General features: G+C 38.7%; 1 protein-coding gene across 1 annotated transcript; it reads left to right on the top strand.

The window, feature by feature from the left end:
• Window positions 1-3685: 3685 nt before the first annotated feature.
• On the top strand, window positions 3686-4558 carry LOC114371569. The gene has a single exon (XM_028328969.1). The coding sequence runs from the start codon at window positions 3686-3688 to the stop codon at window positions 4556-4558; it is 873 nt and encodes a 290-aa protein (XP_028184770.1).
• The last annotated feature ends 7121 nt before the right edge of the window (window positions 4559-11679 follow it).

The following is an 11679-nucleotide window of genomic DNA, read 5'->3' as shown; positions in this document are numbered from 1 at the left end:
CAACTTGTTGCCCTAAAAGGGACTTAGCATTAACTCGTTGCCCTTGAATGGACTTATGATCGTGTGATTGTACAATTCATAGTTCACAACTCAATGCACATATATATCTCAATCATATACATACTCAATTTATCACATACACTTAATCCCAATCACAATGGTATAATATCAATTTAACATGTTATCACACCTCATGAATCATGTACACTTTACCTATGAACTATGCAATAGACACATCTACTCAATTGTTTTCAAAATCATTTTAACTCGTCGGGTTCCCACAGTGGATCCCATCACAATACGCGTCGCCCTTAAAGGGTCTTACAATTGTGTGATTGCACAGTTCATAGTTCACAACTCAATACACACATCTCATCTCAATACACATGTATTTCATCATCCGTCACATGTTCAATTTATCACATACTCACAGTTTGAATCATCATTTCATAACCTCAACATAACAATTTATACAAAAGATTTCATCACAACATGGGGTGTAAAATCCCTGAAATAGTTTCTCACAATTATATCAAAATCAATTAATCAAATTCATGGGTTAAACACAAAGACATCAAGAGCACTCAAGTTTATCAATCAATTCTCATCAAGACATCAATTGGTACATAGAACACAATAATATTATATTTATAATCATAAAGAGAAAATTATAATTCAATAAACATCCCAAAATAAACCCAAATTTAGTTCTCTAAGGATCCCTACACATGTTTATTCTAATCCCCAATTGCGATAAACTCATCCCTTACCTCTGAGCGGACTCACGTCTCTTCAGCCAACGATAGTAACATCTATAGCGGTTCCCTGAGATTCCTTCAGTTATTCCTCCGACTGCTCCGATAGAATTCCCAAATGTCAGAGAGACGGATAAGAGATTGAAACCTCCACTTGTACTGTCTTCATGATATTCCTTTTTCTCCCTCCACAAATATTATCTCGAAAATCCCAATGGTGGAAGTGTGCGCAATTGACTTTCGAACAACATATCCAAATTTCATGAAAATCCAACGGTTAAAGAAATCGGGATCGTAGTTTTACCGAGACAGTTTTGGGTTTCTGCGGGAAATTGAAATGCTACAATGCGAAGGGTTTTCCTCTAAGCTCAAACATGATTTTGAAATTCCCAACGGTGAGAATGTTCTAAATTGGGTTGCAAACATGGTACTCAAATTTCACAACGATCCAACGGTGAACGAGTCCGAGATCGTCGTTTTTCTGAGACAGGTTTGGTGGGCTGCGGAAAAAAGAAAGGGTTTTAAGAGGAGAAGGGGAAAAACGAAAATGAGGCCAAAAAGAGGCACCTGACTTAACATAACTATTTATACCTAGGGTATTCAACCTATTATTTGCTCCATATTTATTTATTTATTTACTTTATAAAAACAAACTCTATTTTATTTTCTATCAAACAAATAAATGAAATATCCTTTTTATTTTCTCTCAAATCATTATTTTAATTAATAATTATATCTCCTTATTTATTTATTTATAAAATCTCATCATTTTTCTAAAACTCTATTTATTTATAAATAACAATTCTTTTTAAACTAGATTACAAAAATTGGGATGCTACATCGATAATTACTGCATAGTTTCCCTAAGTGAGGTGTCGTGTGGACAAGCTTAGATTATTTCCTTGGTTGATGGTACGTACCACATTGCATATGAGAGTTGAGGTCAGGTGCATGCATCATTCTGAGCAATATTGATTGGATCCGTGGATGGACGATGAATAATTATTGAATGTGGATGATGAATAATTATTGAATGTGGGTGTTGAATAATGAATGTTGTGTAAGCTCATGATGTTTGCCTATGTTTTCTTGCTAATTGTGATTATTTGGATTTAGCATTGGTTCTTTTTATAATGAACACACCCCTTTTGTATCAAGTGGTTTATACCTGTGATGATTGTGAACCTTGTTCGTGGGAGCAGAATGACAGCAGTAGGGTGCAGGAAGTGAGATTCTGTTGAGGAGCTGCCGAGCCGACGTGATGACATTGGGATTATTTTGGGAGAGAGTTGTGTTTTGTTAATCAACTCCTCCATAGTTGGTTTCATGATTCTTTTGTTGAATTAAAGATGTAAATCACATATTTGAATTATATGTATGAACAAGTTTAATTTCCATTATGTGAATGATGTGTACTAAGTTACTATACTAATATATACGTATCCACTTAAGTAATGTGTGTTGTTTGGTGAATGTATGTCAAGACAAAAATTACTTTCATTTTTTTATATAAGAAAAGTAATGTGTGTTGTTTGGTGAATGTATGTCAAGACAAAAATTACTTTCATTTTTTTATATAAGAAAATTAATGGATTTTTCATTTAAAATTTGAAATGATCGCGATTTAGAATGGTGATATTGTAGCGATGAGGCAGGTCGTTACATTAGTGGTATCAGAGCAGGTTGAGACTTTCGGCTAGTGAGTTGTGAGTCTGCTGATGGAAGCTTGCTTGTGGGGCTTCTATGGAGGCTAGATCTTTGAGCTTCAATGAGGTCCTTTAATGGTGATTTTCCACCATGGAGATGCAGCGGAAGACAAAGGAGAAGAGGTGAGAGGAGGCGCCATCCACTAGGGAATAAGCCATGGAAGAAGGAGCTTCACCACCAAGATGAGCCTTGGATAAGAAGCTTGGAGAGGATGCTTCAATGGAGGAAAAGAAAGAAAGAGAGAAAGAGAGAGGGGGGAGCACAAAATTGAAGGAAGAAAAAAGAGAGAGAAGTTGAACTTTGAGTTGTGTCTCACAAGACTCTCATTCATCAAAGTAACAACAAGTGTTACACATGCTTCTATTTATAGACTAGGTAGCTTCCTTGAGAAGCTTTCTTAAGAAAACTTCCTTGAGAAGCTTTTTTGAGAAAACTTCATTGAGAAGCTAGAGCTTAGCTACACACACCCATCTAAAAACTAAGTTCACCTCCTTGAGAAGCTTCCTAGAGAAGCTAGAGCTTAGCTACACACACCCATCTAAAAACTAAGCTCACCTCCTTGACAAAATACATGAAAATACAAAAAAAAAAGTCCCTACTACAAAGACTAAAACCCTATACTACTAGAATGGCCAAAATACAAGGCCCAAAAGAAGGAAAAACCTATTCTAATATTTACAAAGAAGAGTGGGTCCAACCTTGACCCATGGGCTCAAAAATCTACCCAAAGGTTCATGAGAACCCTAGGGCCTTCTTTAGTAGCTCTAGTCCAATCCTCTTGGAGTCTTCTATCCAATACCCTTGGGGGGTAAGATTGCATCATCTACTATGTTTTTTTGTGCGCTTTTTGGTTGCCTTGTTGAATGCTTGATGTATGTTGTTTGCAATTGGATCTTATTCGCTTTTTGTCTTTCCATGTGTTGTAGAAATTTGATTGTTGTAGTCGTAACGTGTTTGGTTTCCTGATGTCTACTATACCATGAGTTTCAATGTCGTGTCATGAATTATCAGACTGGTCATCTGTATAATTTCTTATGTACAATGGGATGATATGGAAAGCGATCAACAAATACAAACGATGGGAAATGAGTGTTAATGTCTCGAGGCATCAACTCTCAAAAGTAACCAAGTAGGAACTTGTGATGGTTGTGATTTTTGTGTTGCTCTTTTTTTTCTTGTGTGTATTCTTCCCATGTCTCACTTCCTGGTGTGTATAGGGAGTGATGGATGGACTGAATGATCGTGATATAGCTTATGCTCTCCAAGCCTTAGCTCAAGCTATAGGGAATCCAAATAGGGGAGAAGCTGGTGGAGCTGTTGAGTACCAAGGGTTAGACCGCTTCCAACAAAACAATCCCCCTTCATTCAATGGAGGATACAACCCTGATGGTTCTCAGAACTGGATAAGGGAAATTGAGAAGATTTTCCGAGTGATGGCATGTCCAGAAGGGCAAAAAGTTTCTTTTGGTACATACACTTTGGTGGAAGAAGCTGAGTATTGGGGGGAGAATACTCGCCAATGCCTAGATGTTGAAGGTCAAGATGTGACCTGGGATGTCTTCAAGAGGGTATTCTTGGAGAAATACTTTCTTGAGGATGTTAGGAACAAGAAAGAGATGGAGTTCTTAGAGCTCAAGCAGGGAAACATGACTGTAGCTGAGTATACAGCCAAGTTTGAAGAGTTGGTGAGGTACTTTTCCCATTATCAAGGGAGGGATGGTGAAAGCTCTAAACGTGTGAAGTTTCTGAACAGCTTGCGACCTGAAATGAAGCAAGCTATGAATTACCAGGATGTTCGTCAGTTTCCACTCTTGGTTAACATGTGTCGGATTTGGGATGAAGACTCTCGAGACAGGGCGAGCTATTATAAAAGTATAGGTCCAATGAAGAACAAAAAGAATGGACCCCAACATCAAGGAAAACCGTACTCGACCCTTCCTAAGCAATATGGTAACCGCCCTAACAATCAGAAGACTGTTGCCATGGATTTGCGGGTGGTAGTGGTAGCAAACCCAATACCTTCCCCACTCATATCACTTGTTACAGATGTAGTAAGCCAGGGCACATCTCCTCAAATTGCCCTAATAAAGGCATAACATGTTTTAATTGTAGACAAAAAGGGCATTTTCAAAGAGATTGTCCACATCCCAAGAGGGAGCAAAATGGTGGGGGCCTAAATGACCAAACTAGACATCCAAAGGCCACTAGAAGAGTTTTTACCCTTAACGGTGTTGAAGCTTCGAAATCCAAGGTAAATGTTTCATAAATGGAATTCCTTTACTTATGTTGTTTGATTCTGGTGCAACCCATTCTTTTATATCCTATTCATGTGTAGGGAAACTTAAGCTTTCTGTGTCTTCTTTAAATAAAGACCTGGTGGTAGAGACCCCAACTAGTGGTTATGTGTTAACTTCTAAGGTGTGTTTGGATTTCCCTGTGGAAATTTCTGGTAGAACCTTCTTGATTGATCTAATTTGTTTGCCTTTGAGCCAAATTGATGTTATTCTTAGTATGGACTGGTTATCTTCCAACCATGTCTTGTTAAACTATTTTGATAAAATTATGGTGTTTGATGGTCTTGGAGTGAGTAAGGATATGATGTTTATCTCTGCCAACCAAGTTGTGACATCTTTGAAAGAATATGCTCAAGTGTACATGATCTTGTCTAACCTAGAAATAGAGACAAAGGTTTCCATGTGTGACCTCCCTGTTGTCAGAGAGTTTCCTGAAGTGTTCCCTGAGGATATATCCGGTCTACCACTCGAGAGAGAGATAGAGTTTTCCATAGACCTGGTACTTGGTGATGGACCCATATCCATAGCCCCTTATAGGATGTCTCCTATAGAGTTAGCCGAGCTTAAGAAATAGTTAGAGGAGTTGTTGGAGAAGCAGTTTGTGAGACCCAGTGATGCAATCCTATCCCACAAGGGCATTGGGTAGAAGACTCCAAGTAGATTGGGCTAGAGATCCAAGGGAAGGCCCTAGGGTTCTCATGAGCCTTAGGGTAGATTTTGAGCCCATGAGCCCGCTTATCTTTGTAAATATTAAAATAGGTTTTTCCTTCGTTTGGGCCTTGTATTTTGGCCATTCTAGTAGTATAGGGTTTTAGCCTTGTATTTCGGGGCATTTTGAGTAGTCTTTGTAGTAAGGAATTTTTTTTGTATTTTCATGTTTTTTGTCATGGGGGTGAGCTTAGCTATTATAGGGGGTGTGTAGCTAAGTTCTAGCTTCTCATCTCAAGGAGGTGAACTTAGCTATTAGGGAGGTATGTGTAGCTAAGCTCTAGCTTCTTTAAGAATCTTCTTAAGGAAGCTTCTCAAGGAGGTGAGCTTAGTTATGAGAGAGGTATGTGTAGCTAAGCTCTAGCTTCTTAAGGAAGTTTTCTCAAAGAAGCTTCTCAAGGAAGTTTTCTCAAGAAAGCTTCTCAAGGAAGCTACCTAGTCTATAAATAGAAGCATGTGTAACACTTGTTGTAACTTTGATGAATGAGAGTCTTGTGAGACACAACTCAAAGTTCAACTTCTCTCCCTTTTTCTTCCTTCAATTTCGTGCTCCCCCCTCTCTCTTTCTCTCCCTCTTTCTTTTTCTCCATTGAAGCATCCTCTCCAAGCTTCTTATCCAAGACTTATCTTGGTGGTGAAGCTCCTTCTTCCATGGCTTATTCCCTAGTGGATAGCGCCTCCTCTCACCTCTTTTCCTTTGTCTTCCGCTGCATCTCCATGGTGTAAAATCACCATTGAAGGACCTCATTGAAGCTCAAAGATCCAGCCTCCATAGAAGCCCCACAAGCAAGCTTCCATCACCCAGTGTGTCTCTATGGGGAGCACCAGTGTTGTTAGTGAAGAAGAAAGATGGGACCATGAGGTTGTGTGTAGACTACTGCCAGTTGAACAAGGTGACGATTAAGAATAAGTACCCTTTGCCTAGAATAGATGACCTTATGGACCAACTGGTAGGAGCTTGTGTGTTTAGTAAGATAGACATTAGGTCAGGTTACCATCAGATTCGAGTGAAGTCTGAGGACATACCTAAGACTGCTTTTAGGACCCATTATGGTCACTATGAGTATTTAGTCATGCCCTTTGGTGTGACTAATGCTCCAGGTGTGTTTATGGACTACATGAATAGAGTCTTTCACCCTTACCTTGATAGTTTTATGGTAGTATTCATAGATGATATTTTGGTATACTCCAACACTAGAGAGGAACATGAAGAACATTTGAGGATTATGCTACATACCCTTGGGGATCGACAACTCTATGCTAAGTTGTCCAAGTGTGAGTTCTGGTTAGAGAAAGTTAGTTTCCTAGGACATGTGATATCTCAAAGGGGTATAGTTGTAGATCCCTCTAAGATAGAAGCCATTCTGGAGTGGGAGAGTCCTAAATCTGTTTTTGAGATTAGGAGTTTTCTGGGTTTAGCAGGATACTACCGGAGATTCATAGAAGGTTTCTCCAAGTTAGCTTTACCTTTGACTAAACTAACTCGTAAGGGTCAAGCTTTTGTGTGGGATACCCAATGTGAGCATAGTCTCCAGACCCTTAAGGAAAGATTGACAACCGCTCCAGTGTTAGTTTTGCCTAACCGGTGTATTGTGATGGATCAAAGATGGGTTTAGGAGGAGTGTTGATGCAAAATGGCCAAGTAGTGGCCTATGCTTCTAGACAACTCAAGACCCATGAGAGGAATTATCCCACCCATGATCTAGAGTTGGCTGTTGTGGTTTTTGTCCTTAAGATGTGGAGGCATTACCTGTTTGGCTCCAAGTTTGAGGTGTTTACTGATCATAAGAGCCTTAAGTACTTGTTTAGTCAGAAAGAGCTGAACATGCGTCAAAGGAGATGATTAGAGTTTCTTAAAGATTATGATTTTGAGCTTAGTTACCATCCCAACAAAGCCAATGTAGTGGCTGACGCCTTGAGTAGGAAATCCCTACATGTATCTGCTTTGATGGTTAAAGAGATGGATCTCCTAGAGCAATTTAGAGACCTTAGCCTTGCATGTGAGGTTACTCCTAACAGTGTGAGATTAGGGACTTTGAGGATTACCAATGAGTTACTAGGAGATATCAGGGAAGGCCAGAAGTCTGATCCTTTTCTAAGGACTCAATTAGAAGCTATAGAGTCAGGAAAAGATAGTAGTTTCAATGTTGGGTCGAATGGAGTCTTGAGGCTTCAAGATAGGATTTGTGTTCCCAATGTGCCCAATCTTAGGAAGATGATCCTAGAGGAAGGACATAGGAGTAATATGAGTATCCATCCTGGTGCTACCAAAATGTATTTGGATTTAAAGATGATGTTTTGGTGGCCCAACATGAAGAGAGAGATTAGTAAGTTTGTGTATGCATGTTTAGTCTGTCAGAAGGCTAAGATAAAACATCAGAGACCCTTAGGGAAGTTACAACCCTTGGAGGTACCCCAGTGGAAGTGGGACAGTATTTCCATGGATTTTGTTGTAGGACTACCTAGGACCCCCAGAGATTTGGATTCTATTTGGGTTATTGTTGATAGACTTATCAAGTCTGCTCACTTTATTCCCATTAATATCAGATTTTCCTTGGAAAAGTTGACCTCTCTATATATTAGTGAGATTGTCAGGTTACATGGTGTGCCATCTAGCATAGGGTCTGATAGAGATCCTAGGTTTACCTCTAGATTTTGGGAGAGCCTGAACAAAGCGTTGGGGACCAAGCTTAGACAAAGTTCAGCCTACCATCCTCAAACTGATGGCCAAACTGAACGGACCATACAGTCGCTAGAGGACCTTTTGAGGGTGTGTCTTAGAGCAAACGGGAAGTTGGGAGAGTTTTCTGCCATTGATAGAGTTCACTTACAACAATAGTTTTCACTCTACCATTGGCATGGCTCCCTAAGAAGCTTTGTATGGTAGAAGGTGTAGGACACCTCTATGTTGGCTAGAGCCCAGAGAAAACCTCACCTTAGGACCTGAAGTGGTACAGCAAACCACCAAGAAGGTGAAGTTGATCCAAGAAAGTATGAGGACTGCTTAGAGTAGACAGAAAAGTTATCAGGATAAGAGGAGGAAAGACCTGGAATTTGAGGTTGGTGATCATGTATTCTTGAGAGTCACTCCATGGACTGGGGTTGGTCGAGCATTGAAATCCCGAAAACTCACACCTCGCTTTATCGGTCCTTTCCAAATTCTTAAAAGAGTCGGTCTTGTGGCATACCAAATTGCATTACCCCCATCACTTTCTAGTCTTCACAATGTCTTTCATGTGTCTCAACTCCGTAAGTATATCCATGATCCATCTCATGTGGTCGGATTGGATGACGTACAAGTAAAAGAGAACTTGACATATGAAACATTGCCTTTAAGGATCGAGGATAGAAGAACAAAGCACCTACAAGGGAAGGAGATTCCATTGGTTAAGGTGATCTGGGGCGGTACATCAGAAGAAGATGCCACCTGGGAATTAGAGAGTCAGATGCGAGCAGCCTATTCATCCTTGTTTGAATCAGGTAAATTTCGAGGACGAAATTTCTAAAAGGGTGGGAGAGTTGTAACACCCTAAAATGTTATTAATTATAAATTGATGTTTGATTGTGTTTAGCTTGTTGTTTGAATATATGTTTGACTTGAATGATTTGAAATATGACTTGAATTATTCATGTGTGAATTTCTTGATGTGGATGTTGAGTTATGTGGAGTTTTTTTGAGCAAAGTTGAAATTATGAGATTTTAGATTTTTGCCTAAACCTAGTTTAGTAAAATTGCGATCTCGGATTCTTAACCGTTGGATCGTCTTCATATTTTGTCAAGAGCTTCCTAGGACAAGTTTCCACAGTCTGAGCGTTGGGATTTTGAAAATAAAAACTTTTGGTCTTTTCTAAGCATGAATGGCATACTAAGCGCAATTCCTACTGAGAAGAAGTTGCGCTGAGCGCTAAGAGGTGTGCCAAGCTCAATTCCAACCGAGAGAAAGTTATGCTAAGCGCCTAGAGGTGCGCTAAGCCCAATTCCAACCAGAGAGGAAGTTACGCTGAGCACCTAAGGGTGCGCTAAGCCCGCCCTAGTGCAGAGGGGGCTATGCTAAGCCTAAATTATTGCGCTAAGCGCAATAAGTGGACTTCGACTTAACGCGATAGTCTCGCTAAGCGAAATTTGTAGGTTATAAATACATCCTCAGTGTGAAAAACATGATTTTTCACTCTCCTCTTCTCCAAAAATGTCACCTAAACCCTAAAACCTCATTTTTCACCACCTAAGACCACCGGTGGCCGCTATAAGCCGTCGTTGCTTGTTGTTAGACCCCTACACCAAGAGGAACACTTTAATCGAAGCGGCTCAGGATCCCCCTCAAAGATTCAGTGGAGAAAATCCCTCAATCCTCTATTTTAAAGTTTCTTTGAGGTAATCTTGACTTCTAAACCTTCTCCTAGCTAGTTTGAGTTCCTCTTAGTGTCTCTTATGTGTTGGGTACTGTAATAGGGTATTTTTACACTTCTTTTGAAAAACCCTAGAGAATGAGACATTGTAAAAGTTATCTTTTTATAACATTGAGGTTATTTTTGCAACATTCACTGAACCCCGGTCACATTGGCGTGATCGGAATTTCAAAATGATGTTTCCATTTGTAGAATCCGAAACATCCCTCAGCCCTTTATGTTTTAACAGGGGTATTTGACCCCAAATGTTGCCTTTGACCTTGTTTTGAAATCCATATTAAATTCCTTTCGTTTTGGCGTAATAGAGACTTATGTTGGACCGACAAGCATGAACGAGAGAGAGACCTCTAAGTGACGCAAAGAGGAACCGACGGAGAGTTCACGATAGGTGAGCGAAGTTTATTATAAATTTACTGTTTCTACACCATGGTTAGGGTCAGGGAACCAAGCTATGAGAATATATGCCTGTCCCTATTGCATGCTGAATTTTTATCTAGAAAACCATGTTTTCGACGAATGGGATGCGATATATATATATATATATATAGCTGATGAATAAAATTATTGTCCTTATTTGACTTGTGTTGTTTGAAGACCTGGGGAGTGTGAATCTCAGGCATGAAAGATATATGTACATGTGGAATGTGACTTATTGTTGATGTTGTTATTGTTGACTTTAAATTGATATGTGATGATGTTGATATGGAATGAGGTTGTTGTTGTTGATAACTTCATTGAGATGAGATGATACTTATGTTGAGAATGATATTGAAATGAAATGTTGATGATGTTGGAAATGCATTGAGATGATGCATGTTGTTTATGTTCGTGGGGGGTGCATTGACCTTGTCGGATGTCCCTGGTGGGGGAAAATAGAGTGGTTAAAGAGTTTAAACATCTCTGAAGGGATGTGTGTGTGTGTGTGTGTGTGTGTGTGTGTTTGTGTGTGTGGTAGATGTGTGTATCTTAAAGCAATGTGAAGAAAATCTTGTAATAAAAAGCATAACATTTTATGTGTGTATTCTTATATTATGCATTGGTTTCAAATACAACAACATATTTTGTGTGCATAAGAAATTGACACTTTATATTATGCATTGCTTGATCATTTTCATCTTTATTTATGTTTGACCATTCTATGTGTATATTCTCTATTTATTCTGCAATTTAGGAATGATAGATGAGGATCAAAAGTGTTGGAAAGACATGACTAAAGTAATGATGAAAATTAATAAAATAAAATAAAAACTAGCATGTTCGACACAGTACACATTAAGGATCAGCTTACAAGTTAAACTTTATTATCAAATATTCATGACTTATATAACTTATCAGTATTGTTTAAATTAGTTTATTTTATATGTAGTCTTATGGTGAGGTTAGTAGGAGTTTAGCTATTAGATGATACTTGGCATCTTCTAGATAGAGATGACAACATACACTTTATTAAATACAACCAAAATCTTCAGAGCCCAACTATAGTGGCTGGTTGGACTCAGCTCAGAGATTTCTATGGTCTAACAGACAATCATCAACTAACTATGACCTATTGTGGATCATAAGTTTTTTTTGCTGACTATCTTCAAAAGCAACTTTCAACCACGAGCTTTTCCAAAATGACATTTGTTGTATCAACAAAATCCTAACTCAGTCACGTTCAAAGTCCTATTGAATCAATACAAAGTAACTTGTAGCAGTTTGGTAAGTGATTTAAGGTTGTATATAATAAATAGTTTTGACTATGAAATTTTTGAAATTTACAAACAATCTTGCATTCAAGACTATATATATTTATTATATCTCACATA

Source organism: Glycine soja, chromosome 10 (assembly GCF_004193775.1).
Source record: "Glycine soja cultivar W05 chromosome 10, ASM419377v2, whole genome shotgun sequence".
NCBI classification, from domain to species: domain Eukaryota; kingdom Viridiplantae; phylum Streptophyta; class Magnoliopsida; order Fabales; family Fabaceae; genus Glycine; species Glycine soja.
Note: the sequence above shows the minus strand (reverse complement) of the source record. Positions and strands in the feature narration are given on the sequence as shown.